Source organism: Maylandia zebra, linkage group LG19, assembly GCF_041146795.1.
Source record: "Maylandia zebra isolate NMK-2024a linkage group LG19, Mzebra_GT3a, whole genome shotgun sequence".
NCBI classification, from domain to species: domain Eukaryota; kingdom Metazoa; phylum Chordata; class Actinopteri; order Cichliformes; family Cichlidae; genus Maylandia; species Maylandia zebra.
Window position 1 is genome coordinate 7,544,338 of NC_135185.1, and position 27,785 is coordinate 7,572,122.

At 43.9% G+C, this 27,785-nt stretch overlaps 1 protein-coding gene across 1 annotated transcript; it reads left to right on the plus strand.

Annotated features, from left to right (window-relative positions):
* eif2ak3 (eukaryotic translation initiation factor 2-alpha kinase 3) lies at positions 1 to 27,785 on the plus strand. Its single transcript, XM_004554784.3, has 18 exons — positions 1 to 723; positions 8,950 to 9,079; positions 15,448 to 15,642; positions 15,772 to 15,902; positions 16,097 to 16,364; positions 16,501 to 16,666; positions 16,767 to 16,892; positions 17,149 to 17,271; positions 17,375 to 17,604; positions 18,979 to 19,091; positions 20,422 to 20,544; positions 21,223 to 21,372; positions 21,859 to 22,408; positions 22,528 to 22,701; positions 22,921 to 23,094; positions 23,201 to 23,302; positions 23,998 to 24,060; positions 25,156 to 27,785. The coding sequence occupies exons 1-18, from the start codon at positions 422 to 424 to the stop codon at positions 25,336 to 25,338; spliced, it is 3,303 nt and encodes a 1,100-aa protein (XP_004554841.1). The 5' UTR covers positions 1 to 421; the 3' UTR covers positions 25,339 to 27,785.

The window sequence follows — 27,785 nt, forward strand, 5'->3', positions numbered from 1 at the left end:
AATGCAGTACACTGTTTGGGAGGCTGGGACTTCCTGAGCCCACCTCTTTGAGTGACAGATGGGTAGTGCAATAGTATTCTGCTTAGTGTGCGAGTCTAGATGATTGACAGCAAATTATCCAACGAGAGGCGGATACATGAATTTTTAACAAACTCGGCGATTCCACTAACCAATCCTAGTGTAGAAACAAGGCGGGATTCAGCGTTACCAAGGCAAGTCGAGTCCAGTATAAAGGCAATAACATGGTTTCCCAGTGGCTGTTTATGTTTACTTAAAGAACATCTCCGAAAAGGGCGTTTTAGAAGACACAGCTTTGATTTCTGTTTTAACTACAGTTTTTTTTGGACCTTAAGTTTTTTTATGTTAAGATTTACAAGGCCAGTGGCATGTAAATCTAATCACTAATGTGCCAGTCTCACAAATGGAAAGGGGGTTTCACTTTGGAAACGTGAGCATTTCCCTGGTGCTCCTCTTGTTGCTGAAAGCGCTTATCGGATTTGGGACTTCGCAAGCTCAGGGCTCCACCATCGGGAGGGTGCCGCTGTCCACAACCGGGGATTCAGGTTCGACCGCGGGGCAAGATGGTGCAGGAGTCATGAAGCGTGGCTTGGAGAACGTAGGCACCTCGGTCATTGGAGCAGACGTTACCGTGGAGGACGACGACAATGGGTCAGAGGCAGACGAATCACATGGAGAAAGTAACGGAAGCGTCAGAAAGACGAGGTAATTATAGAAACAGCTGCCAACTGATAGTAAGTAACTACACATTAATTATATCGCAACACCACTCTAGCGCCTACAAAATAAAGACGACCCCTAAAATAACAAACACACAAACTAGTAACGCCTCCCTCCCCCAATGTATTTGTAAAGTCATTTTAAACTTATTACTTTTTTTGTCAAGCGACACTTCTTGTTTAGTATTCCTCCGCCGAAGCGGCGCATTCCGAAGTTGCTGGGGAACTAGTTGTTTGTGTCCACTTTGCTCATAAACCTCGTTTTACTGCGTGTTATAATATGCAGCCTTACAAACGGTGCCAAGAAAATAATGCGACAGAAAGGTTAAGTGGAGTGTCACAGCGCAGAACAGGAAAATGAAGCGTTTGTGAGCGAGTTTGGCTTCGTGTCCGATAATGGACGCACACCGTAGCAGATGCGCTAATGCCCCGCTAACTAGAGCTAGCTGTTTTAATGTATTTATCTGGTGTCGGCAGTTTTAGGTAAGTTGCTAACATGTGGGTTACATGTCAGGGCAAAACGCGCCCCAGATAACTGACAGGAAAGTTTGGTGTACGACGAATAGCTTCTTCTTGCAGTTTATGGAGAAAGTGGCTTTTCTATAGTCTGTTGTTATTTTCCAACCGCGAAAGGGGAACACGTTATGAGCTGAAATGCCATGGTTGCTGGAACTTTTGATTCTCTCTGCGGAGAAATACAGGCAACTATGAGCACATGCGCTCTGCCGTCCTAAACCCGGTTGAGTTAATCCGAAAAGCGATCTGAAAGCAGCCCCAAGTTACATTGAATGGAATTTATGTTCCAAGTGAAGATGCAGCTGCTGCTTTCTTTGCAGATTTAAAATGCAAGATTCGTTTATTATAAAACGATAGAGCAGGATAACAGCGGTAACTGGTGACGTCCCCCTCCTGTCTGCAGATAATCTGCATTACATTTACATGCACCAGTCTGTTTATTATGCTCTTAACCGTTGAGTTGGACACTTTGCATAAAGCGTTTGTGTTGATCTTAGCGGTTTAAAGCTGTAGCAAAGTGGCCCCGGAGAAGATACATGTAAAAGTATGCAAAATGACAAGCTGTTGTTTGTTTGACAGAAGGAGCTCAGGTTTGCTACACCTTGCTGCTGCTGCTGCTGCTGTGGGAGGGAGGGGGGGTGTCTCAGACGCACCTGAGACCATGCTGCATGTCAGTGCTTTAACCTCAGACATAAAATACAACTCTAACGTGTTTAGCGCAGTTACATTTTCACATAACACCTTGAAAAGGCATGCGGCACTGCTGAGAAAGTCCCCTGGATGCCGCCAGTGAAAAGTTTACAGTCTGACACAGACCACATGTTTACCCAGTCCTGTTAGATTACTGCTGCTGCCCAAAGTGAGATGCAGTTCTCGCTGCATCTCACAGTGGGGAGGGCATTGATTTTGTCTTCCTTGGTAAACAGTAGGTTTGACGCCCACCTTAGATGTTTGGCGCAGTGTGTTCCTTTTCTGTTCTTTCATCTTATTTTTACCTTTACAAGTCCATTACACCCACTTTTTGAGTGTAATATAGCTCCTTGAATCAGGATTATATCAGCACGCTTTCTTGCTTTAGGTATCCAAGGTCCTGAGGTCCTGTAATAAATTATTCCCTATGTATTATTCTGAATACGCTGTCTGTTTTCCTGAGGGAGTCATAACATCGAAAACCTTGTTAGAGTCGAACCTTTTGAAGATGCGCGGTGTCGTTTCATCACCTTAATGTTCGAGCTTGCTGCCATTGTATCTACTTGACGGCTGAAACGCAGCGTGCCGCCAATTTTCTGCCAACCTTTTTTACACCCCAGGCTCACTTTAAAGTTTTCTGACAAGACCCGAAGCACCGCGTGCTAGCCCTGGGTGTTCGAGGTGCTATATAAACAATGCTCTTTCACAGCAGGGGGCAACTCGGCATGCTGTGTAGTCTGTCCCGCCATACTCAAGTCAAGAGGTGTAGTTACTTGGTTGGGAAAAATGAAAGATTTCCCAAAATCTTTCAGAGTACTGCCGCACTCTTTTTTTTTTTTTTACACCCTGCACAAAGCCACAGTTTTACCAGGGTAAACTCGTGGCACGAGGGCAACACAAAAGCTCCTGCCTGGCATCTGCCGTACAATATCAAGATGAACGTAATTAACAGGTAGAAGCAGAATATTCCCCTGCCAGCCACCTCAGCTGCTGCAGGAAAACTCCTGAGCGTTCACCCTGGTGCTGGTCACACCCTTCCACTGCTCGCTTCGTGTCACACTCTCTACTTGCTTTCTGTTCGCTCTCTTACATATTTCCAGGCTTTTTCGCCACAAACTACCGGCTTTTTTCTTTTCTGTTTTTTTGTCACCTTATATAAATAAGTCTTTTGAGCAGTATGTTTAGAAGTTGTGGACTAATGGTCTCTCGACTTTAGTAGTTGTTGTTTGTAAGGTTTTGTTTTTCCAGGGTTACAGCGCAGCAAGCCCGACCACACCAGTCTCTCCTTTGCATTTATTCTCTTTGTCTCTCGCCCTTGAATTTAAGTCTCCCCCTGCTTCTTCTCTGACACCCCTTATCCTCACACACACGCTGCTTTTTAATGTCATCCCTTGAGTATACACTGCCAAGTGCTCCATTTCCATCTGTCCGCCTACAGAGTTGTTGCTGAACTTTAGAAATGTCACAAGAAACAAAAAAGAGTGATTTTTAGGTAGGTTTCTCTTGTAAAGGGGCTAATTTAACTAAAAAAATAAACAAATAAGAGGCGCCTTAAATGTCAGAAAAAACATTTTCAGGAAGCGTGGAAATTGCCTGTTTTTAAAGGAAGTTGTTTGAAATGTGTTGCTTATATTTATAATAGCGACAGTGAACTTGTATTTGGTTAAAATGAATGTGAAACGGTGAAGTTGAACATCTCCCACCGTTAATTAGGTCAGCTTTTTGAAAACATTCTGCGACCTTTTGGGACTTTTACCTGCTTGACTTTCCAAGTCAAACAGACCCTGTGGCAGTAAGTGGCACCCTGTACTGCTCTGGATTTAACTACTCTTTCTACTTTTCAAGCATCCCAGTAACTTTAGTGCTTTGTTAAGAACATCATAACTCTCACATCTGGATCCCATTTTATATAAAGTATAATAGATCTCGAGTAAAGACCTGCTTTTCTTTTTGTTGTTGTTGTTTTCTTCTACTTCTGATTGAGATTTGGGAGTCGAGCACTTCAAAGGCAAACTCTTGAAAACCAGTCAGCGCTCAGATGTCAGCGTTTTTCAATTTCTGTCATTTATAAAAGCCCCTCCTTCCACTTCTCTATCCTGTAATCTATAAATATTGTAGATGTTTGCTTTGATCCGGCATTCAGCGTGCGACGAGCCTGCTGTTGTGTCGGCTGTCGCTTCACCTTTAACGCTTTCATCCTCGTGCCGTAAACGTCGCCCTGGAGACGTGGTGTTTACGTCTGTCTCGGCGCACGTATATGTGTACATATAGGATATAACCCTTTAGTGTGTGTATATGTGCGAACCGTGTGTGTGTTTGCCCTGCCAAGTTTAAAGCCTCTGCCAGCAAGTGCTCCACGGGGCCCTTCAGCACCTTCGGGAGCACTTGGAGGTGAGAGGACAGCAGCTCTGTTTGAACGTGCTCCCCCGACTGCCCCCTCCCCGCCCCACCCACCCTCAGGGCCCCGTAGCTGCAACAGCTCTTCTGGGCCGCCGTGCTCGCAGGCTGGCTCCCACCAGCCTACTGCTTAGCAACAGCCAATCGGCCAAGCTGGGCAACTTGGCGGCCAATTGCGTCGTAGACGGGCTGGTGCTCAGAATTTGAGTTGACTGCACGGGTCTGGCTATAGTTAGGTAAAGGATGAAGTGAAGAGTTTTTATTTTTTTTCATTTTCCTCACATTGTATCTTTAGTCTGCTCTGTGTAACCAGGGAGCTGCTGAGTGCGTTTTAATAATAGACACTACTGTCCCCAAAAATAACAGGTCGCGATGAAGCTGATTGAACTCCATCACTGGAGAAGCTCGTAATTGATCGCTCAAAACTGGCTTCTTTAAACCCGGCACTTGTTTTCCTGCAGAGGTCTGAATATATAACTCCACTTACCAAGCTCACAGTGGCTTTAAACGAGCTTATATAAGATCTTTTTACCTGTTTTATCCTCATTGTCCGTTCCTTATGTAACCATGTTTTGTTTTTTAAGTGCTGCCTGGTGCTTTTTAATGCTGACCTTTAGAGTCTTTGTGTCTGACCTCCTGAATTTCTCTGCACTTGATGAACACAGTCCGAGATCATAGAAGATGCTCGCATGTACAGAGGTAGAAACTGTAAACAGTCTTTTGAACGTGTGACTGCTTGACAGCAGTGTTGTTCGAATCCGATTATCAGAATGAGTGAATTTATTAGGTCAGTGGCTATTTCGGTAAGTCGGCAGGACCCCCGTCTAGCAGCACTGCAGTATGGGTGGGGCAGAGGCAAAAAAAAAAAGGTGCGATACTCTGAGAGAACGGGAGCGAGAAAAGGAGGGAGGGGAGGATGAAAACTCCAGAGTTGGCTGGTAGTTAGCAGGACCACGCTGTCTTGTTTTCACTCTCAACAGCTCCTCACTGCTTAGCAACAACGAATCACATCCGCGGATCGGAGCTGCGCCCCAGCCAATCGGGCGGCAGGAGCGTGGCGCCATAGAGTTTATATTTTACCACGTGTGAGGCTGGAGAGAAGAGCGCACTTCTGCAGGAGAGAAAAGAGGAGGAGAGAGATAGTGACACTTTTAAATGGTGTGTGTGTGTTTTTATGCTTGTACTAGAAGTTGTTTTTTTTTCTGTTAAAAAACCACACCCTGTGCTCTCTGTGCTGCACTCGCCATGCATGTATGGCCAACTATTCGCCACAGCTTTTCCACTTGAGGCCACTGAAGGCTTTCTCCTGCTGGGACAAAGACCTACAAACATGATCACTTGTTTATTTAGCAGGTCCAGGGACAGTTATGTAAACCTTCAGATCACATTAATCTGTGATTAAGCTCTGGTGTTATGTGACCTTTCATGAAAGATGTCACCTTAGGGTAAGTGGCATTTTGATGTCATGTCAAGCACATTTGCGACACCCTTTGCTGTCTCTTTTGAAGCGGCCAGCTCTGCTTGCATTGCCGTGGTAATCGACAATGTCATATTTAGAGCTTTTCTGTGGCGTTGCCCGTCAGACAGTGCACTGTTTAAAGGATTGCACATGACCCATTTTTTTTCCTTTCCTCCTGCTGGTGCAGCTGTGTTGGTATTGGGTGCGGCCGGCTCAGAGCTGCATCCATAACTTTCTCACCACGTGCTCCCCATGCTCTCATATTTTTTTTTTCTCTGCCTCTCAGTGGCTGTGAGTTCGGCTGAGCGGCAGCAGCGCGGCAGCAGAACTCCACAGCCCGGGCTGCTTTGCTGTTGCATGGTTACAAGCATCCGTGCTCCGCCATTGGCTCGAAGTCCGCAGAGCTCGCCACCCATTGGCTAAACGAGCAGGGAAAAACAGAGCTTCCATTGGCTGCCGAAACACGGCAGGCTTGCTGGGATTGGCCCGGTTCGGCGGTTCCTCGCATCCTTGGAGACTCAGCCTGTGTAAACATCCTGGTTGTTTCCTTCAATGGGAGTGTGTTTACCAGCAGCTCAGCTTTGCCGGTGTGAGCAGACTGAGGCCGAGCATCTCTGAGGAGTAGAGTCTTGCGAGAGTGAGGCTAATTGGCTCCCTGCTCCGCCATACGCTCTGTGATTGAAGAAGCAGTCAGGACTATTATGACACTTTTGACAACATTACAGGCGAGGACACTAACAACCCCCAGTGTGTTGGCAGCCTCACAACACTCTCTTTCCCTTTTTTCTCCTTTTTTTTTTTTTTAAATTTTATTTTGCTCAGTCTCCATTCAAACATACTCTTCAGTGTCTCCACCGCCTGCGTCTGTCACAGCTGGCAGCAGCAGCCCCACAGGCTACATGTTATCCCTTTGGTGATGAGCAGTGCTGCAGCGTCTCAGGGCTCAGACGTGGAAAATAAATTGCCTCCAGCTCTAAATGATACAGTAGGGCTATTTGTTTTGTGTCACAGTTTTTGGTTAACTGCTATTTTCGTAGCTGCTCCCTCCCCCACAGCTCGTTTTCTCCATCTCTATCCTGGTACCTAAGTTGTAAAATTAAGTGCCTCCCCCAGCCCGCACCCTCAAATCTACTCATTCTTATCCTTTATCTGGAGTACAAAGAGTCCACAAAAGCCTTTGATCTCCCTCGCCGAGTGAAATTCTTATATCTCCTGATTACTCTTCTTCCATCTCTGAAGTTGAACTTGAGCGACTTCTTCATCACTTTCTACATTCACAGCATGACTCCGTGGTGGTGGGGGCGGGTCTGGCCGAGCGAAGGCCGCCGAAAGCTTCCGCCTTCTCAGAGACTCGACTGCTTAGCAACAACCAATCAGCCAAATATTTTTGGCAGGGTCTCGCAGCCAATTGAGAGAGTGAGAGCGGGCTTTAGCGCTCTGTTTTTATTGGTGGCTTGGAGGATTTAAAAAAAGAAAAGAAAAGAAAGAAAAGGAAAAAAAACAATGTTTTTCTCAGTACGCTACTCTTGAGCGCAAGTGGCGAAGCTGATAATGCTCGGAGCAGATTTGGGGGAGATAATCTTGGCTTCGATAGGCCTGAAAGACACATGGCCCATTACTGTTAAGTGATCTTATTTGCATTTTTATGCAGACTTGCAGTCTTGCTGCTCCACAGCGGCGCGTGCAGCTCCCCGTGAATGTGTCAGCGACTGCGGCGTAACAGAAGAGAAACCTTCCTAAAATTGATTTGCACTCTCAGAAACAATCAATTTGTAAGTTGTCCAAAAGCTTTAACATCCTCCAACATGCTCCTTCCCCTTCATGACTGAAGACTGTTCGATAGCAGAAATCAATAAGGCATTATGGCCAATCATTAGCAGTCTAAGTGATAGATGCAGTGGATGATGCTATTATTAAATGTACTCAAGCTAGTTGATAGATGTCACTGTGCATGTAAATGAACCAAACTGGATGTGACAGCGCAACACGGGAAAGTGAACACATAATATTGTAATATTGTATTCACTAGTTTCCCTCAGCAACTTCTGTCTAGTTGCCCTTGAGGGAGATGGTTGAAATCCCAGTGTGCTCTGGTGGCCAACAGAGGGAAGCTGCCTGGGTCCCAGCTGTGTGGATGTGAGAGCAGTGGGTTCTCAGAAACTGCATGTGTACACGGCAGACCCTCACCAGTTAAATAAAGCTAAATGCCCTGTTGACAGCAGCTCCTCGAGACGGATACAGATCAATAGCTGGGATGTTGCCCCCACCGGAGCTCTGGACATGATTGACAAGCAATGCGGCAGAAGACCTAAGAACCGAGTGGAGGGGTGGGGCGGGATGTCTCAATAATGTTTCAGTCAGGCTGTTACTAGGAAAATGAGAGGAAAAAGAAAACAGAGTTGTTATTAAATATTGCTGCGTTTGCACATCAATGGGGAATAAAAGTACTTTTATTATTATTTTTCTTACCTTAGATAAAGTAATTTGGTATAGCTATAGAGCTGGGGGATGATTACAATACTATCATAACAATAATTTATAAAATCTTCTCTCCTATTGGTGAAAGACTTTAGCCCCTTTGACATACTTGATAGATATGATAAACCATAACTGAAAATTCATGGTTTCACACAGTCACAGTGTGTGTGGTACATATGGTGATCATCCTCTGTAGTTAGTATGCCCCCCACCCCCCAAAAACTAAAACAAAGGGGTTTGTCATGGCACAGATGTGCTGTTAGCTGCTGTTGAAGGTCACCTTGATTCCTAAACAAGTGCAGACTAGAAAAGAGAAGACACCCCTTCACAGTTTGCCCTTTAGTGTCTTATCTGTGAAGGGGTTAGAACACCGCCCCCCCCCCCCCCCCCCCCCCCCCACACACACACACACACACACACACACACACACACACACACACACACACACACACACACACACACACACTTATAGGACTGCATTAAAGGGCAACGTCGGCTTTAATGTCTTTTGAAATTTAAAATCAGCTCGCAGAGTGCTCATGAGTGCACAGACGAGCCTTAAGCAGTCTTTTCAACAGCGGTATACCGGCGCCCTTGTGTTGATGTGCGGTGATAGCTCTATGAACCCTCATTTGGAAAGTATTTCAAAGTATGTGTATGTTCTATCCACAGGTCTCTGGTAATCATCAGTACCCTGGATGGACGGATCTCTGCTTTAGATCCTCACAACCAGGGCAGGAAGCAGTGGGACCTAGATGTCGGTTCAGGTTCCTTAGTGTCCTCCAGCCTCAGCAAACCTGAGGTAAATCCATGTCTTTGTTTCCCTACTTTCTTTTCATTTCAGTGGAAAATAGGAGGAAAACTTAGCTTTAGTCTGACTAAATGCCACTGCAGGAATTAAAATTTAAATACCAGCCTTAAGGAATAAGCAAAGGTCAACTTAAGCCACTTACACAGGTTAAAACACCTTTGTTTGTGTTATTAATATCTACTAAAAGATGATTTCCAAAATCTACATGTCAGGGGGAGGTTAAGGATGCAGTCTCATCTCTGTCTCTTCCTCAAAACAAACACTGTCCCTCCTGGCTCTCTCTCTGCAGACTCCAAGACTAGTAATTGAACTCTCTGCACTTTAAACAGTCAAGCAAGGGTTGTTGTTGCTTACATACATTTCATATGTACACACACACACACACAGCGCAATAGACACCAGACATGCTTCACACCCCCGCGTAAATCTGAGAGTAGCTGATTCGCCTGGAGGATTAGCCTCTTTGTTGACTGTAGTAGTTTACACATACAAGCACAGCAAGACCCTCGTCTCTACATGTATACTGAAGCTTAAACCGCCCACACAGACGTGCTGAAAGTGAAGTGGAGCCCAGAGCGAGACCAGAGTGTTGCATGCTAGAAACATGCCCATGGTTCACTTTGATGTGGACTCGCTCTCTGCGAGAGTTTTGCCTCAGGGAAAAAGCCTCTGATACTAACAAGGGTCTGGGTGGCTGCTGAGATCAGTTTAATGTTAGTCTGCTGGTGCTGGTAGAGCATGTCTGAATGTAAGGAACTCTGACTGCTTCATTACTGAGGTAACAATAACAGAGCGATCCAGACGTAGTTCATTAAGTTTAAAACATTTCTGATATCCTGTTTTTCTAGGGGTCGCGTTGCAGTTTGCTGTAAATGTTTCCTAGAAATTTCTTTGATTATGTGGTGTATAGCACAGATATATATATGTATTTATTCACCAAATGATAAAGGAAATACAACTGGTGTAACAGTGTGTATAAAATGAAAGTGTAAAATAAGCAGCTGCAGTCCCAAAATAGCAATTCAGAGTTACTCACTGTGGGAGACTTTCATTCAAATATTTAAGGACCTTTCATAATGAAGGGTGAAGTGATACTCAAGCATGTGTCATTCAGCCTGAAAAGTCTGAATGACACATGCTTAATTTTCTTTTTGGTTCCAGCTTTTAAAACTACAGCTGCTGACTTCATTGATTAGTAAAGCTACAATTAGAAGAAGGGAACTAATCACTGAAATCAGCTGCTATAATGCTGGGTTGCATTTCAAAGGCAGCCTTTAGACTCGAGCATCTCGTGGGCATGTGGTTGAAACGTGCCGTCTGTGAGATTTGGAAAATGAATCGAGCTTCATTACCATTTTCTTTCAAAATCTGGGATTCTTGCAAGTGTGGAGAACCTCTAGAGATTCTGTGATGCACATACAGTATGTACAGTATGCATAAGATAGCTTCTCCACCAGCGTCATCGGAATCAACCCTTTTAAATTTAAATGACTCGATGTCCTGCATGGTTCTCTGCACGCTGAGGAGAATCAATTTTTAAATTTAAATTTTAAATCGAAATTGTTTATTATTCACTTATAAAACTCAAACTGGCAAACTATGTAAAGAATGTTTTCCAGCTGGGTTGACGATGTATGATGTTAATTTGGTTTAACGTGTATTGTTTACAACATTAAATGAGTTGCGCAGTTACAAAGGCTTTTAGTTCTCTCATAAATGAATGCAAACTTTTCTAAATATAAAGAATTAAAAGCAGTTATACTCACTATAACAGTATGCTGACACTTCATAAGAAGTGTCATGAAATTCATGGGCATGCACACATGTAACATCCTCCTGTCATCTTCCAGTGTGCTTCTGTTGTGATGGAGTATGGTGTGTGTTTGTGTGCTTTCTTTTTTCACCTGTTGGCTTTCATTTGGCTGACGGAGCGGAACGAGGAGAGATGCCTGTCAGCTCTGAACTCGGTGACTTGCTGCGATGTGACGTCACTTGTTGTGATCTGTCGAGTGTGGGCTGTTTGTGTTTTTGTTTTGTTTTTCGTTTGTTTTTGTGTGTGTGTGTGTGTGTGTGTGTGTGTGTGTGTGTTGTTTGTTTTTTCTAATATACTTTCTAAGTTTTAATCCAGCCTTACCCTCTCTGTCCTTGTTTACCTGTGATTCCTCTCTCTCTTACCCTGGGGTGAGGGGGTGTGGGTGGGGGCAAAGGCAGGTGGGAAGCATTGCCAGTTGCTCCTGCAACCTCTATTCCCCCCCCCCCCCCCCACCTGCCTGCCTGCTGGTGCTTGCCGGGTCCCTGAGACACCACTCTGCTCAGTGATCAGAGGCTGGGGGGTTGGGTCTCATGCTATACTATTGGCTGGCCTCCACACACCGGGCCGGAAACAGCCAGTCGCCTGCTGCATCTTGTAGAGTGTGTCTTTTTTTTCTTTAAGTAATAAAATGAGGGACAGACCCACAAACAGCATTGTCTGCAGAAAAAGCAGCCATCACTTCAAAAAGCAAAGTTACCCCTGAGCTTAGAGGGGGGTTCAAGTGTGTGTGTGTGTGTGTGGGTGTGCGCACATTAGACAGTAGAGTCGGTGCCAATGTGGAGTGACTCACACAGGGGGGTGGGGGTGGGGCTAAAGGAATGAAGAAAGAAGAGGTTGGGTGATTAGGGAGGTGAGGTAATGCCTCAGAGCAGAGATGATGTCATCACATAATAGACACATGCTCACTCCAACACACACACACACACACACACTCTCTCTGCTGGCATGCAGTGCGAATGAATGAATTGGGAGAATTTGATTGATTACAACACGGGGACAAATACTCGCAATAAATCTCCCAGAGCCGCCTTCCAGCTGCTCTGATTTAGTTTTGATTGTTTTGCTTCGTGTGTTTTATCTGAACCCGCGGTGTTAGCGTTTCTCTCGCGCGGTCGGTCTGCCACCTTGAAGTAGAGCAGTAGCCTCGTGGACCAAACATGGCATATTAGCGGTGGGTAAGAGGGGACACTGTTTGACAGGCTCACCGGAGCGTAGGCAGCAGCTTACACACACAAACAATTGCGCACATTACGGCTCCCCACACTCCCACCCCCCACCCCCACCCTTAATCTGCCCCCACGCCCCGGGGGTGGAATATGATGGTATGATCAGTGACATCAAATAATCATCAAGCACATTTGGATGAATGCCTTCATGAAGAAGTGGTTATATAAAGAAAAATGATAACTATAATTTGAGCGTGCACGCTGGAGGCTGGATGTTTCTTTTAGCCAGTAGATGAGTATCTTAAATAAGTGAATGGCTCTGGTCTCTCAGTAATGGTGCATATTTTTCCTGAATGAGTCTGTCTTATAGCTCTTTAAAGATTAATAAGCTCCTAAAATTCATAGTAAATGAGGCACAAAGAGAAGGAAAACGTTTGTGCTGAGAAGTCAGTTTTTTGGGGTTTTTTTTAAGTTAACTCTTGAATATTTTATCACATCCTACAAATTAAATGCATTTAATCTAAGACCTTGTTATTTTAATAACCAATAGTTTGACTATAAAAGATACTGAAGCTCTCTCACAAAAATAGACCAGGGCAAACACAGCAGACAAAGACATGGGAACAAAACAGATTGTGGAGGTGGGATGTTCATAAGCATCACTTGATATCTTTATACTTTGGTGATCATATAATCAAATACAGGTTGGTACAGATTATAAAATTACTTTCCCATCCTTAAAGCTTTTTTTACTTTTCGAATAATCTAATTCCAACTGTAGAGCGACAGACTGTTATTTCAATCAAACATATTGTGAGTTATAGCGAGATCTCTGTAATCCTTATGGCTCAGATTTTAATTGGCAAATTTTCCTAACAAATATATATCAAGGTCGACTGAGTGGTGAGTAATACCATGAATCTCTGATAATGTTATGCGGGTCTGTTGCCAAAAACATCAAAATTTGTGACACTGCCAGCTGGTTTGTAGGAAGCTTCCCTTATCAACATCGTGTTTTCATCTAAATCTGAATATTTCCAAATTAAATAATGAAAGCGTATTTAAAAAAAAAAAAAAAAAAATTACAAATACATTAAAATGTACAGTTTCAGATCATTGTAGGCAGCATACCCCAGTAATAAAAAGAGAGCTGTTAGCAAAGTCACTTAGTTGTAAATACCTTAAGAACTCAGCTCAACTCGTCTTAATCGTTTAACTGCCAGCTTTAAGTGCCGTTCATCATTAGAGAGTTGTCAAAGTAAATCACACCACAAAACTCCTGATTCAGTTCAGTTTAATTTTATTTATATAGTGCCAAATCACAACAACCGTTGCCTCAATGCACTTTAGGTTATTAGACCAAGACCCTATAACACCTTACACCTAATACTGAGAAAACACTGAAAACCCCAACAATCAGATGGCCCCTATGAGCAAACCCTTTGGCGACAGTGGGAAAGAAAAACTCCCTTTTAGCAGGAAGGAACCTCTGGCAGCCAGAGATTAATAATAACAAATGATTAAATGTAGCATGGTGCATAAAGTGAGTGAAACACAAGGTGCACACTCAGTGATACCTGATAAAGGAACCCCGAAGGAGCTCTAAAGCTATACCACTTGAGATCTAATGATTTTTAAGCCCTGTTAAATATTAGTTAAATAAATAATTACATTTCTAAACAATAATTAGGCATCTCAGCTGGGTCCTTAAAGCTAAATTTACTGTGATAATGCAGAAAAAAATATGCTTAAGCACTTTTTAAAAAAGTTATTTACAAGTAAAAGCCACTGGAGAAAGTTTTACAATAAGTCTGAGATAATGATAATGTGATTGACTTTCAGTAATTTGCTGAGCTCGTGGTTTGTAGGACAGTCACTCAGAGTACATATGGGGACCGTGTTTCTGACTTGGAGGACATTGACAAGATGAACAGCTGAGATGAAGCTAACTGGGCTGGATCAGAGAGATGGATTAAACCATCGGGAGCAGGATGACTCATCCACGGCTATAAGAATACCCCCCACCCCCGGCTGTAAAGCTCCTCAGTAGTACCAGTGTGGTGTGATGTGATGGTCAGATTGCTAACCCTTCCTCCTTTCACTTGCTAAATTTATCCCCATCTTGTGTCTAAACCAGCCCCTCCCTCTGAAAGAAAAGATGACATCACCGCTTCTCCTGCCTGTGCTCTCTAATAAATCAAACTGCCACACGTTGCTCCCCGCTGGCATTTTTCTTAATCCGCCACAAAGCTCTGACTTTTTTCGAGTCTGATAGGATTTCCGAAGCAAGGCTACTGACTGATTGGTTGCAGTTTTAACCTCAATAGCACCTGTTTAGCATCAACAAGGCCAAGAATTGGACCCAAAACTGCTGTTATGTCACTCGTGAGTTTGTTGATAGAAGTGAGTCACAAGTTGGACATCGAATGAAAAAGACTCTCTTTTGACAGCTAAATCTGCAGAGGTTAAATCAGGATTAGGCTCAGGGTTTTGGCAATGATGTCATCCTTGTTGAACCAGCACCTAATAGAGCGCGCGCGCGCACACACACACACACACACACACACACACACACACACACACACACACACGCACAGAGTTGAGGGTAGCACACTTTTATAAAGATTTGAGTTAATTACTCCGGCTTTGAGTTGTATAATGGTTCCACGTCTGTGGATTGAGTCCAAGCGTGTGGAGGCCGGAGCTGCTGCTGTGTGGGTGGATGTGTGTCGGCCAGCACTGTCTGTGTGGCAAAGTGTTTTTGTGTTTTTTAAGGATTGTCTTTTTAAGCTGGGAGAAAAGAAATAAAGAAATACATAAAAACTGCTAGTTTAAAACAGCCGTGTGTACGAAAGGAAAACTGCGTGGGCCAAAAAAACAACATTCCTAATGAATCATTTTGTTTTTAGTGATTTGTCTGTGTGGCATTGAAACACAATGTTAGAGGAGTGCTGGTAACTTATGCAGCAGCTCTAGAGCTTTTATAGTATTTGTAAAAAACAAACAAACAAAATTTATACATATAACCCCAATGAATTTTTTTTTTTTAGTTTGTTTTATTGGTAGTGGCGTTTTGATAAATTGTCGCTCATTGTGGTTTTATACAGCTGCCACTTGTGGGGGCTCACAGGCAGTTATTTTGTTGCCAAACTCATAACAAATATAAACATTGTCCCAATTTTGATTAGCAACGCTGACCTGGCAATTTAGAGACTGAATTTAAGATGCTTATTTTAAAAAATATCAATATAAATCATTGCCACATCTTTTCTGTTTTCAGAAGTTCCTTTTATTTTATTTAGAGCGGTCTTCTTCTAGAAACCAAAACTAACCTGACTCTGCGTTTTGTTTTTTTGTTTGTTTGTTTTTTGTTGTTGCAGGTGTTTGGCAATAAGATGGTAATACCTTCCCTGGATGGTGCCTTGTTTCAGTGGAACCGGGACAGAGAGAGCATGGAGGCAGTGCCTTTCAGCGTCGAGTCCCTGCTGGAGTCGTCATATCGCATTGGAGAGGACACAGTCCTGGTCGGGGGGAAATCCCTCACCACCTATGGCCTGGGGGCCTACAGTGGCAAGGTCTGTGAAACAATTTCAAGAACAACCTGATAGGACAGGTTAACACGTGTCAAATCTATTAGCATACTAACCAGTCCGGCGCAGTAGGATAACCGACTTTTGTAATTTCCCCCCTGTTGCTTTCCTCAGCTTCGGTACATCTGCTCTGCGGGGGGCTGCAGTCGCTGGGAAGAGGACGAGGTGGAGACCGAAGATGTGCTCCTGCTGCAGAGGACTCAGAAGACTGTGCGAGCCATCAGGCCTCGATCGGGGATGGAGAAGTGAGTCAATCAAAGCTAATTCACAGAGCAGCTACTGACGTTGTTTTTATTAACAAAGTTGGCTATTTAGTCACTAACAGTAGTGAACAACAAGCAGTAGTAAGTAGAAGGAAACCACAGGGTAACATGAAAGACCAGAAACGTATAAGGCAGGGATTTTTATTTAAATCATGCATCTTCGCTGTTTGTGCAAGGTGGAACTTTAGTGTCGGAAACTTTGAGCTGAAACTCGTTCCGGAGATGCAGCCTGGAATTAACTTCCTGGAGGGCGAACTAGCAAATGGTGACAGCTGGAAGGAGAGTCAGTGGGTCATCGCTGATGAGCCAACAGAGAAACGGCAGGCCGAGAACCACCAGAATCAAAACCAGCATTTGGACCTAGTTATCAAAGTGTCTGTTCCTGATTGGAAGGTCATGGCTTTCAGCACCGGGCCTGATGCACAGCTGGTCTGGGAACATCAGGTTAGATGCTTAAAATAAATCCTCTGGTCACTTATTTATTAGCGAGTTTTAGTGCTTTAATGGAGTTCAGTGCTTCATGACTTTGACTGTGGAGCTCATTAAAGTATTTCTACTCATTCTCACGTGTGTCGTGCAGTTCTGCACTCCCATCGCCTCAGCTTGGCTGGTGGGGGGTGGTAAAGTTACGCCAATCAGCCTGTTCGACGACACCACCTACAGCAGCCAGTCCAAAACAGAGGAAGACGAGGAAGACGAAGATCCAGAGAAAGCGCGGGAATCTGCAGAGTCCAGTGTTTACCTAGGTAACTTCTTACACATGTATACAGACGCTTCACTATTCCTGTAAGGGTTAGGAACCAGTGATTGTGGATAACCGTGTTGACTGTTGGGGGTTTTTTTTAGGGATGTTTCAGGGGCAGCTCTACCTTCAGTCATCGGTAAAAATCACGGAAAAATTTCCCTCCAAAGCCATCGGTTCAGAGAAGGACATAATTCCACTACCCACTGTCAAATGGAAGCCTCTAATACGTAAGTTTGCAGCACCAAAGGGACTAAATTCATGATTACATGCAGAGTCAGGGCAGAACGGCCAAAGCCCATCTTTAAGAACAAAGTTACACCATGTTCCAAGAAGTATTTGATGTCACGTGGACACAATCTATCACCATGCTCCCTGTAGCCCAAAGCTTTGCCCTTCATTCTTCATCGTCCAAAACCTTTTATTCCATATTGATCAGTCTTTCTTGTGAGATACAAGAAGTTATTCATCTTGTCCTTGATGCAGATTCTCCATCTCGGACACCAGCTCTGGTCGGCTCTGATGAATTCGACAAGTGTCTAAATAACGACAAGTTCTCCCACGACGAATACAGCAATGGAGCCTTGTCCATCCTCCAGTATCCATACGGTAAGAGTTTAATTGTGCAATGTTACTCCGTACGCACATTCTAGCTGTTAAAGTTGAAATGATTTGAAGTGGACTGAAGGATTTTTGCTTCTTCTTGCTCCAGACAATGGCTACTACTTCCCCTACAGCAAGCGTTACCGAGAGAAGCGTGACACCGCCATAAGTCTCATAAATGGAAACGGGGCAGGAGGTGAGAATCGAAGAAGAAAGGATCCCGTGCTGCTATTACCCTGGTGGAAGGAGATTCTGGGCACCATCATCTTTTGCATTGCCACCACCACTTACATTGTACGCAAGTTTTTCCACCCTCCTGCTCCTGTGGCCTACGTGAGGGTAAGAGCCAAGACACAGTCCGCAACATTAATGCCGCACCGACGGTGCCTACTGGTCATTATGTTTGCCGTGTAATGTTTGTAACATTTTAGATCTTTTGTCTCAATTTTTTTCACAATTACTGTTGCAATAATGAGCTGGTATGGATGACAAAATGATTTCTTTATCAGGAAACATCCATGTTCTTCCACTTATCTAGTTCAGGGTTCCCAGGGGCTGGAGGATGGATAGCTTGATTGCTTAAAAAGTTAGTTTCAAACAAAAACTGGATACTGTTAGTTTTACTGTGTGATCAGAAAGTGTTCAGACTTCCTTATGAAATCTAAAAAAGATTATCTTCCCTTTTAATTTCTCTGAATCACTGTATGTTTATTGAGGTAGACTTGTGGAAATTCATTTCGTTGGATGTCAGATACCTTGCTGTCTAATAGGCTCACAAATGCAAAAAGCCAGTCATTAGTTTGAAAGAAAAGCCTGCTGAGCTGATGGACAGCTTTGTGTCATCACACAGATCTGGGAAATGCTGCAATGCAGTTTCAGCTGGATTAAAGATCCCAAGAGGAATATTTAAAAGGATAAAAAAATAAGCAGTGGGGGAGAAGAGCCTTGGTAAAAGAGTTCATGGAGAAATTGAAGGTCACTTTGTCTGAACTCCAGTGATCCTATGTGAAAATGTGAGAAAAATCAGAAGGACAATCATCACTGCAGCACTCCACCAATCAGGATTTTTTTTAATGATTGTTGGAGTGCTGCAGTGAGTGGCAGGGATTTTGTCATGGTGGAAAGACACAAGATTGAAAATGTGACTGACCTCAATTCTGTCAATCTGAACCAGTTCATCAACAGTAGCACAGCAGGTAAACCCAGTGGTGGCAGCAATGTGCTTCACGGCTGTTTTTCTGCAGAAATGACAGGAAAACTAAAGCTAAACTGTGCAAAGGGCAGCGATACTTTCAAGAAAGAAAACTAGTTTTGCTTTAGTGGGGCCTCGTACCTGACTTGAAACTCGCCTTTAAACAGAACAGTGATCCTAAACTTGCAGTCAACATCATTGATTACTCTATGAATGTTTCTCTGCCAGGCCTGATTTGATCCCAGTCGAACTTTTAACACCTGAACCCAGCTGTTCACTCACGATCCCCATCCATGCCATCCGAAAGCAAGAAACAGGGTCTAGTGTCTATGTGGGATACTTCTTTTTGTTTTCATGTTTATAGGGGTTAGCTGTATACATTTCCACCTTCTTTTTCTTGCGACTGTTAAATCTTTAAGTGTTTCTTGCCCAATACGCCACAAACAAGGTAAACTTGTTGTTTGTTTGTTGTTTGTCGTGTTTGTAACGTGTCATTTTTGTCATCCTCCTGTCCCTAAAAGCAACGGAAAGAGTCGGAGACACAGTGCCAGACAGACAGCAAGTTTGACCTTGAAGTTGTGGAATCCAAAGAGCCGGTTGCCATGGAGACCCGTTCCAGCGAATATGTATCCAGGTAAGGCGCACCGTTAAACAAAACGTGTCCCGTGTCAAAAATATTTGCAATGATTCGGGAGAACTTCACTTAGCAATGTGCCGGGAGTGCTCTGTACAGTTCAGTCAGATGCCAGCATCACTTTTTCAAGGTGTAGCTACAGATTCGGCTCTGTTACCATGGTGACCAGTGGTCTTCCAACCTGCCTTGATAGGACAAGGCAGAGATGGGCGATATGAATCGTAGTAGTTCATGATTGGGTAACTCAGCTGTTTGGCATCAAATGAAAATGGCCTCGGTCCCCTCAGACCGCACCCTACAACAGCAGCATCTGCCTCAGGGTCAGAGTGTCGTTTTACATCACTGTCAGGACATTGTCAGAATTTCTAAATATGATCAGGAGCCGTAATTTATGGGCTGCCGCTGCCCTCCCGCAGTGTGATCGATGAGGGTTTTTGCGTGTTTACATCTGTGAGCCTCACCCTCCTGGAACAGAAGTGAAAACTGATTTTAATCTGCAAATTTCTGTCCTCTTGGTGTCACCACTTGCACATTCTCTTCTTTTTGATCCACCCGAAAATGACAAACACCCCACCCCACCCCCTCCCCTTCCTTCAAAGCTGCTGCTGCTTCTGCAGTCCATGCAAATCACTTTTGCCGAACAACTTTCCTTAAATAAAACCGGCGGCTGTTGCAGCAGCTGCGGCGGGCATGAGTCAGGATCATTAGGAGGCAGATTGGGATCAGGAACCTTGAATCGCATGCTGCCCACACACATCCTAATAAGAGCCTTTTAATCCCCCTGAGCAAACCGAGCAGGGATGTTTTGACAGGGTGGAGGGGATGGAGTCGGTGTGCGCCTGTGTCTTACGCAGCAGTAAACACAATGATTTTGCATAAAAAGAACTTTATAATGATCCTTGCTGGAACTGTTTGACGTGCCAAACCGTGAGATACATGTAATATGCAACACTGTGACAGCTGTTGCTTTAGTTTAAAGGCAAGCTATGCTTGCTTTTGAAAACTTCTGCAACTGCAAATAATGTCTTCTCTTTAAGAGATTAAGTGGGAAGTAAACCTGCCAGAAAGTCATAAAGTTTAAAGTTTCTCTTTGGTTTGTAGAAATGTATTTTTGCTGACCTTAAAGTGGAGTGTGGCCAAGGCAGTGAAAAAACAAAGCACTTATCTTACACACTGGTTGTAATTCCCTCTCTGATAATTGGGATTTATAATTTAAAAGGCCTCCTTCTTGGTCTTTTTTAAATTATCAGAGATCCAGATGATAATTTTAAAGCACTTGGAGGGCCGCGAGTCGTCTTTCCACACTGCTAACCAAAGTGTCTCTCCTCAGGTACCTGACAGACTTTGAGCCAGTGCAGTGCCTCGGCCGCGGGGGGTTTGGCGTCGTGTTTGAAGCCCGCAACAAAGTGGACGACTGCAACTACGCCATCAAAAGAATCCGCTTGCCCAATAGGTAGCGCATCTCTCGCTAGGCTGCGCCAGACTTCCTTAGCTGGAGGCTATTAGCTCTTCCTTTATCTCTGTTTTCTCTAAAGCTGTTAAACTGAGTTATGTAAGCAGCAGCCCACTGGTCTAAACACAGAAACCCATGCAGAGGAAGCTGACATTTCAGAACAAATATTATCTGTGCGCTATAATTTATGCTGACAAGCATGGGTAATAAATGTTTAGCTGCAGTAGCTCTGTGTGTTTTTCTTTTAGTCCTGTTGTTCACTGATGCAACAAAGCTCAGATGTTAGTCTCTCACACAGTCTGTTCCAGCCGGGACTGTTCCACCTGCATTGCCTGTTCACTTTAAAAAGAATGGGGAGCCATTGTTGTTGTACCTTTTTAGTCATCAGCAGAGGCACCGTGGTTGCCACAGTGTGTTACATGCCATGGCTCCTTCCCCTCCCCGCCCCGATTGCTGAAACACTATCTGAACATGCACACTGGGTTTGCTTTACACAATCTTTGCCTGGTTCTACATAAATAAGCAAAAGTGGCATTATAGTTTGATCCTCGTGTGAAAGGGGCTAATTATTTTCAGGCCTGCTGTGCTTATTCAACCTTTGGTGGAGACTTGTGGCTTATTACAACCTCAGTGGGGTTTTTTTTTTTTTTTTCATTTTTTCGTTTTTCTGTCGTTCAGGGAGCTGGCCCGGGAGAAGGTGATGCGAGAGGTGAAGGCTTTAGCAAAGCTGGAGCACCCGGGGATCATTCGCTACTTCAACGCCTGGCAAGAGAGCCCTCCTGAGGGCTGGCAGGAGGAAATGGACCAGAGGTGGCTGAAAGATGCAAGGTGAGCCAGATGTTTTTAAACCTTTTGTAGCTCAGCTGGCCGAACCAGCGTGCGGACATCCAATGAAAATCTAGCTGTCCCCTCTGGAATCATTAATTAGTGACATTTGTGACAAATGGTGCACCACACATCTTTATCCCACTTGGCTAATTTGATTCACAGATGTTAAAATGCCACGGGATAAAAAAAATCTTGTGCGCATTAAAATTGAGTATTTAAAATTTAATTTGATGTCTGCTGTGTGCTGCTTTTAATTGCTTTGGTGGATATGTATTGATTAGAACCATGTCCCCGTGCACTACACATGTAATATTACTACTGTGCTGTTTTTACAGCTCACATGACAAAAATCTGAAAGAACTACATTGAAAGCACCTTCTGCCTGTTGTTCATGAGTCCTTATTTAACTGCTGAAATGATTGGCACACATCTTCTGTTTGTCTTGCATCAATATTGGGAGAAACAACAATCCTTTTTCTCTTTCAGTACCACTGACTGGCCAATGAGCTTCCTCGATCACATGGAGGCTCTGTCAGTCAAAGTACCCGTGTCCAGCTCAGTGTCCCCTGTCCTCAACCCTCAAGGAGATGCTCATGAAGCATCAGCCAAAGATCATGTGCTGTTTTCCAGCAGCACAGGCAGCATTGTGGGCTTTGGCACCAACCTGTCCTTCCCCCCGCTGCTGGGCCACGACAGCCTAATGTCTGAGAGGGACAGCCAGGCCGACCCTGACGCGTCAGACACCCCCCACTCGTTCGAGCTCTGCCCTCCCCGCGGTCCCAGTGACTGCACTTCCTCTTCCTTTGATATTGTGTTCGAGGATTCGGGCTGCGATCGAGATGCCGACGCAGACACGGACTCTGCCTCTGGCCCAGCCAGTCCTGGCACGGTGACGGAGAAGAACAGTTCGTCCTCGTCACACACCAGACGACAGGAATCTGTCCCCCCCGTCTCTTCCTCTCCTCCTCGGCCAACCTCGCTCGCCCTGGCTCTCCCCACAACACCTCCAAATCCGCGGGTTCAACCTTCACCTAAGGTTTGTGAATAGTTTTGGGTTCTTGTTTTTTTTTTTTGTTTTTTTTAACAATATATCCACTGTTTTTAAGAGTGCAGTGTGAAATTGTAATGTGGTGAATCCTCTCGCCCCGTCTCCAGGTCTACCTGTACATCCAGATGCAGCTCTGTCGGAAGGAGAACCTGAAGGACTGGATGGCTCAGCGCTGCCTGCTGGAGCAAAGGGAGCACAACCAGTGTCTGGACATCTTCTTGCAGATTGCAGAAGCTGTCGACTTCCTGCACAGCAAGGGGCTTATGCACAGGGACCTCAAGGTGAACATGTACACATTGTCTGTGCGTGTGTGACCATCTAAATTCTGCAGCTTCAGTTAAGGAAGAAAAACTTTCCTTCAGACTTGACTGGATTAGAGTGTTGTGTGTTACTGTGTTTGTTTTATGGGCAGCATGTGAAGTAGAGCTTTGTAAACCACTCTGCTGTCGTCGTTCTTTGTGTGGTGCGCGTGATGTAACCTGTAACTGCTGATCCTGCAGCCCTCCAACATCTTCTTCACCATGGACGACGTAGTGAAAGTGGGAGACTTCGGCCTGGTGACGGCAATGGACCAGGAGGAAGATGAAGATGAACCGAGCGCCCTCACGCCTGCCCCACTCCTCACCCGCCACACGGGCCAGGTCGGCACCAAACTCTACATGAGCCCAGAGCAGGTGAGGAAGCGCCGTTCATTAAAGAAAAAAAACAACAACATTTAGTTCTTGGTTTCCTGCTTCTGCAGTCAAGACTAATTATGTGCTTTCCTTTTTGTCCTTGCAGCTCTCTGGAAACTCCTACTCTCATAAAGTGGATATATACTCTCTGGGTCTGATCCTGTTTGAGTTGCTGTATCCTTTCAGGACTCAGATGGAGAGAGTGAGGGTGAGTCAGAAAACACATATCCTTATAAACCTGGCTTATTATTACTTTATTTTAGGATCTGTAAAAGGGTTGTGAATTACATTGTAATTAGGTTTCCTTAACAACCAAGAGATTAATATTATTGTAGGATTAATTTGTATTTAACATGATCTAAAACTGGTTTGAGTTCCTTTGCAAATTGTGCATATTTGCTGTCTGGATCCTGTTAAACATCTCAACATCCAAAAACAATTTTGAGCTTAAAAAATAATGAAAAACATTTACTGTTCATCTTATTTACTTGTTCTTACTGAGCTGCAGCGCCTATGAAGGTTTGAATAAAATGTGTTGTGGAACTTTTGAAAAACGTAAGAAATGATTCAATGACCGGATGATTCGGATTGAAATGAAATGATCTCATTTTGGCTTCAGTAAGAAGCCCAGCTGGCCAATTGTGTGTAAGCTTGTGAGGCCGTTTATCTTCCTGCCTCCTACAATGTCATTATGTGTTGAGAAATCAAGAATTCACGATTGCTGATTATTGTTATTTCTCTCGTCGTTGCCGTTAGTTTATGTGTTGGCTTTACCCACGAGTGCTCACGTGAGGCATGCACAGGCAGTTTCTTAGTAGCCATGAAGTCTTTGTCTCAGCAACAAAGGACCTGGTAAGCCATTAGCACAGCTCGGCTCACAGGTGTTTACATCCTTTCTTCCAGACACTGACAGAAGTGAGAGTCCTGCGCTTCCCAGAGGTTTTCTCCAAAAACAATGTTCAGGAGGTGAGTTGCTATCTGCTGCCACCTAGTGGCTGTAAATATGCACTGCATCTAAGCCAGAAATGTAAGATATACAGGATTGGGAGGTTTCTTCTCATCAGTGGTGCCAGCAGGACTCCAATTCATAATTTGAGCTCTCTATAATAATATTAGGAGCCCTAACTCTAACTTTAGCAGTGCTTCATCTTCAAAAGCCTAAAAAAAGATTCTGTTGTCTGAGCTTATTTGCTTCCAAACACATAAAAGTTACTTTTGTCTAATTCCTTATTCACAAGGGGTCGCAACAGCGGGTCGCTCCCCATGTTTGATTTGGGAGATTTTCACGCTGGATGCCCTTTCCTGACGCAACCCCCAAAGGATGACATCAGCAAAATCCAACACAGCCAGAGTGTCTATTAAGTGCCAGAAATGTTGGCAAATTAATTCGAAACAATCCAGCTTGCAATACATTTGCATCATAACAGAGGAAGCTGTCAAAATTAATCAACGAAAGAATCCAAGGGAATGTTGTTACAAGTGTTTAAGTGAAAGTCTTCTGTATGCACAATCCATGCAGGATTATAGCTTCTGTTGCCGCTAGCGCTTATAATGAAGTCAGTCACAGATTTAAATAGACTATAAAATAAATGAAAATCCGTTTGCACACTGAAAAGTTAAAAGCAGCATGACTCATTTGCTGATTTATATTAATACTCGAATTACAATTAGAATGACTTATTTAATCAAATACACAGATGAGCATTTTTTTTAAATTACTGCTCTGTATTAAGCATGGGACTGACCACCGAACTACAAACTGAGGCTGTAATTTGTTGTTTGTGTGGTCCTATGATCTTGTTTACCTGTTTTCTTTGTAATTAGATTAACATAATCCCAGAGCATAAGCTGTGATTCTCTGACACTGGAAATTACTTCTTACCTGAGTATCTCACTGTGCTAGTAGTAGTTCTGAGCCGTAGTATTTAAGTTGTTGTTGTTGTTTTTTAATTATTTAATTTAGTATTGTATTATTCTAATGTTTTTATAAGCAAAGCAGTTGAAGAAATGGATGATAATGTTATCTGACAGATTTTTACTGTCTGTTTCCTCCCTGTTTAGCTGGCCATGGTCCACAGCATGCTGTCACCGAACCCCAACAAGCGTCCCGAGGCGGCTGATATCACAGGGATGCCCCTCTTCCAGGAGCTCGAGCTGCCTTGCCGATTGGCCGTGAGGCAGCGCTCCCGCACTTACAGCGCCTCTTCGATGGGCCGCCCCTCACGCCAGACATCAACTAACTGAAAACCTTACAACATGTGACCCCCACCTTGTGGTCTGCCACCCTACTGAAACCCCTCGGTGCCCTGCCATCCCATTGCGCTTCGGACACAATCACATTGAACACTAAGAACAGCAGATGTGCTGGATGGCGTCGCGCTCTCTTTACGGTAGTGAGGCACACATCCTGCACAGCTACGTTTCTTAGTAAATACACATGCCGTTACATTTTGTTGCCTAGGCTTCCAATTTTAATCTTGCTTACAAATGAAGGGATATTTTAAAAGCGACAGCCGTTCCGTAACGTTCACTGCCAGGCTTGGCTCGAGTGGTACTTAGTACTTGCGAATAATTATCAGTGGCTATTTTAAAACAGCCCTGATTACCTGACGGGCAGCGTTTACTGTATCCAGACAGCTCGGAGTAGACTCGGCTTGTGATTTATTTCGCAGTGTTTACCTGTGATTATCCTAAAGCGTTGCCGTTCTCCTGACTCTGACATGGCACACGTGCTAAGAACATGCTGCTTCCTCCCAACGTTCAGCCAGTGTTCACTCACTCACACTACACCTCAGGTATCAAAACCAAGAGGACACTCCAAAGGGGCCTTTGATGCTTGATCATCCTATCTACTAGTGATTTGTACTGGTCACTAGTACGAGCACTAATTGGTGTTCTGACACCCAACATGCCTGATACGGGAGACCAAAAAAAAGAGACCACTTTTTTTTTCCCTGTTTTTGTTTTGTTTTTTTAATGCGAGAAGGTGATGTGTTGCATAGAAAGAGTTTATGAGTCCTTTCCATCAGATATGACTTGCCTTTAGAAAGGGCCTTTGGCCCCTTCTGAATGAATGCTGAGCCTGTGGCTCTTGTCCTTTTGTATGTACCTGTTAGGAAAAAGAAGGGGTGAATGTGAGTTTATCTGTGTAAATTCTACACAATGACTCTGAGGTGCTCAATCATTTTCTAACACCTCCTCTTTGCTCTCTGTACAGAACTGAAGAGAAAACCCTGTTTATATGCTTTTCTTTGTAATTCCTAAGACCAATCTTGTACATATTGTTGCTTGTAAATGGCTTTTTCATTAAGCTACTGTAAGATAGTGTGATATACTGTGAGAGAGGAAACAAAGAGGAGACGATCTCTGATAGCTGAATGTTACTGCGTGACCTCCAGAGACGAGATGATGGTGGTTGCCTCTTTGAAATTATTCTCAGTGTTTGTTTTCACACGTTAGGGGACCCAAGTGGAAGGGGTTTGCCGGAGGAGAATCTGCATGAACCAGAGTGCCATTTGAAAGTCAGTTAAGTGTACTTTTCTTCGACGGATAACTCGCCTCACGTTTTTGGAATTGTGCTACTGTGCTCCGACCCCATCCAGCTGGTGTTCCCAGTGAAGCACAAAAACACAAATACTGAGGTCTGCAGCCCTCCTGTGATGCAGAAAAATAGCATTTAGCTAATAAGTAGATACTGTCGATACCCCTCTACACTGTGTACTGGGGGACCTGGACCTGATGTTGGTTATGTGATCTACATTTTTTTTTTATGTGCATTAGAAGTGCTGAATCACATGACCCATTTGTAACTACACACACTCACTAATTGTAACATGCTTTCAATGATTGTACTTTTTTAAGGCTCTTGTCTTTTTCTTTTTAAAGCACAGTTTTTTGATTATCTTCAGGGTTTTTGATTACTGTAAAATCCTGACTGTTACAGGAAGTCATAGTGATGTTTGCTCATCCATCCACTCGGCTCACTGAAGACAAGCCATTCATGTCCAAATCCAATTCTCTCGACGATGATTAAAACGAACTGTAAACCTACCACGACAGAGGTGGAAATTGCTTTAAGGACTGTATAAAGAAGGTGTTCTTTCGTCACACCTTTTGTAGACTAAATGTTTCATATCTGATTCAGACATTTGATTCAGGGCAAATTCTTCTAGCGGAGAAAACGTTTCGTCCCCTGTTTTAATTCCAGAGTGAACTGTGATTATTCATGGACAAGGATGGGGACTGTAATCACCTACAGCAGGAGATGGCTTGTCATCTTTATACCATTAATACTGAAAACAGCATTATAGAGTATTGTCAGAGGTTCTGCGCTTTTCCCTCTTTTCTGTCAATCCAAGAAAATGTGATTACAGTGTAGGTCTTCTCTCGCGCTTTGTTAAATCGTGTTTCTCCTCCTTCCACTCCAGGCGTCCGGATGGTTTCGTTGAAAAGTCAGACCCTTCTCCTCGGCGTCTGATCTCTCCTCCTAGACATGTAGTTGCGTGTTCTTGTGCACAACTCCCATGTTAAATTGTAAATATGTTCATTTGCTTTATTTATGTTTTTGATGCCGTGATCAATCCTTTTGGGGTTGGTGTTATTACGAATGCGCTTCATTCGATGGAGTGCATTGGAATATGATGACTTCTTAAAAGTCTAAATTTAATAAACTGTTCTATACCGTTTGTAAA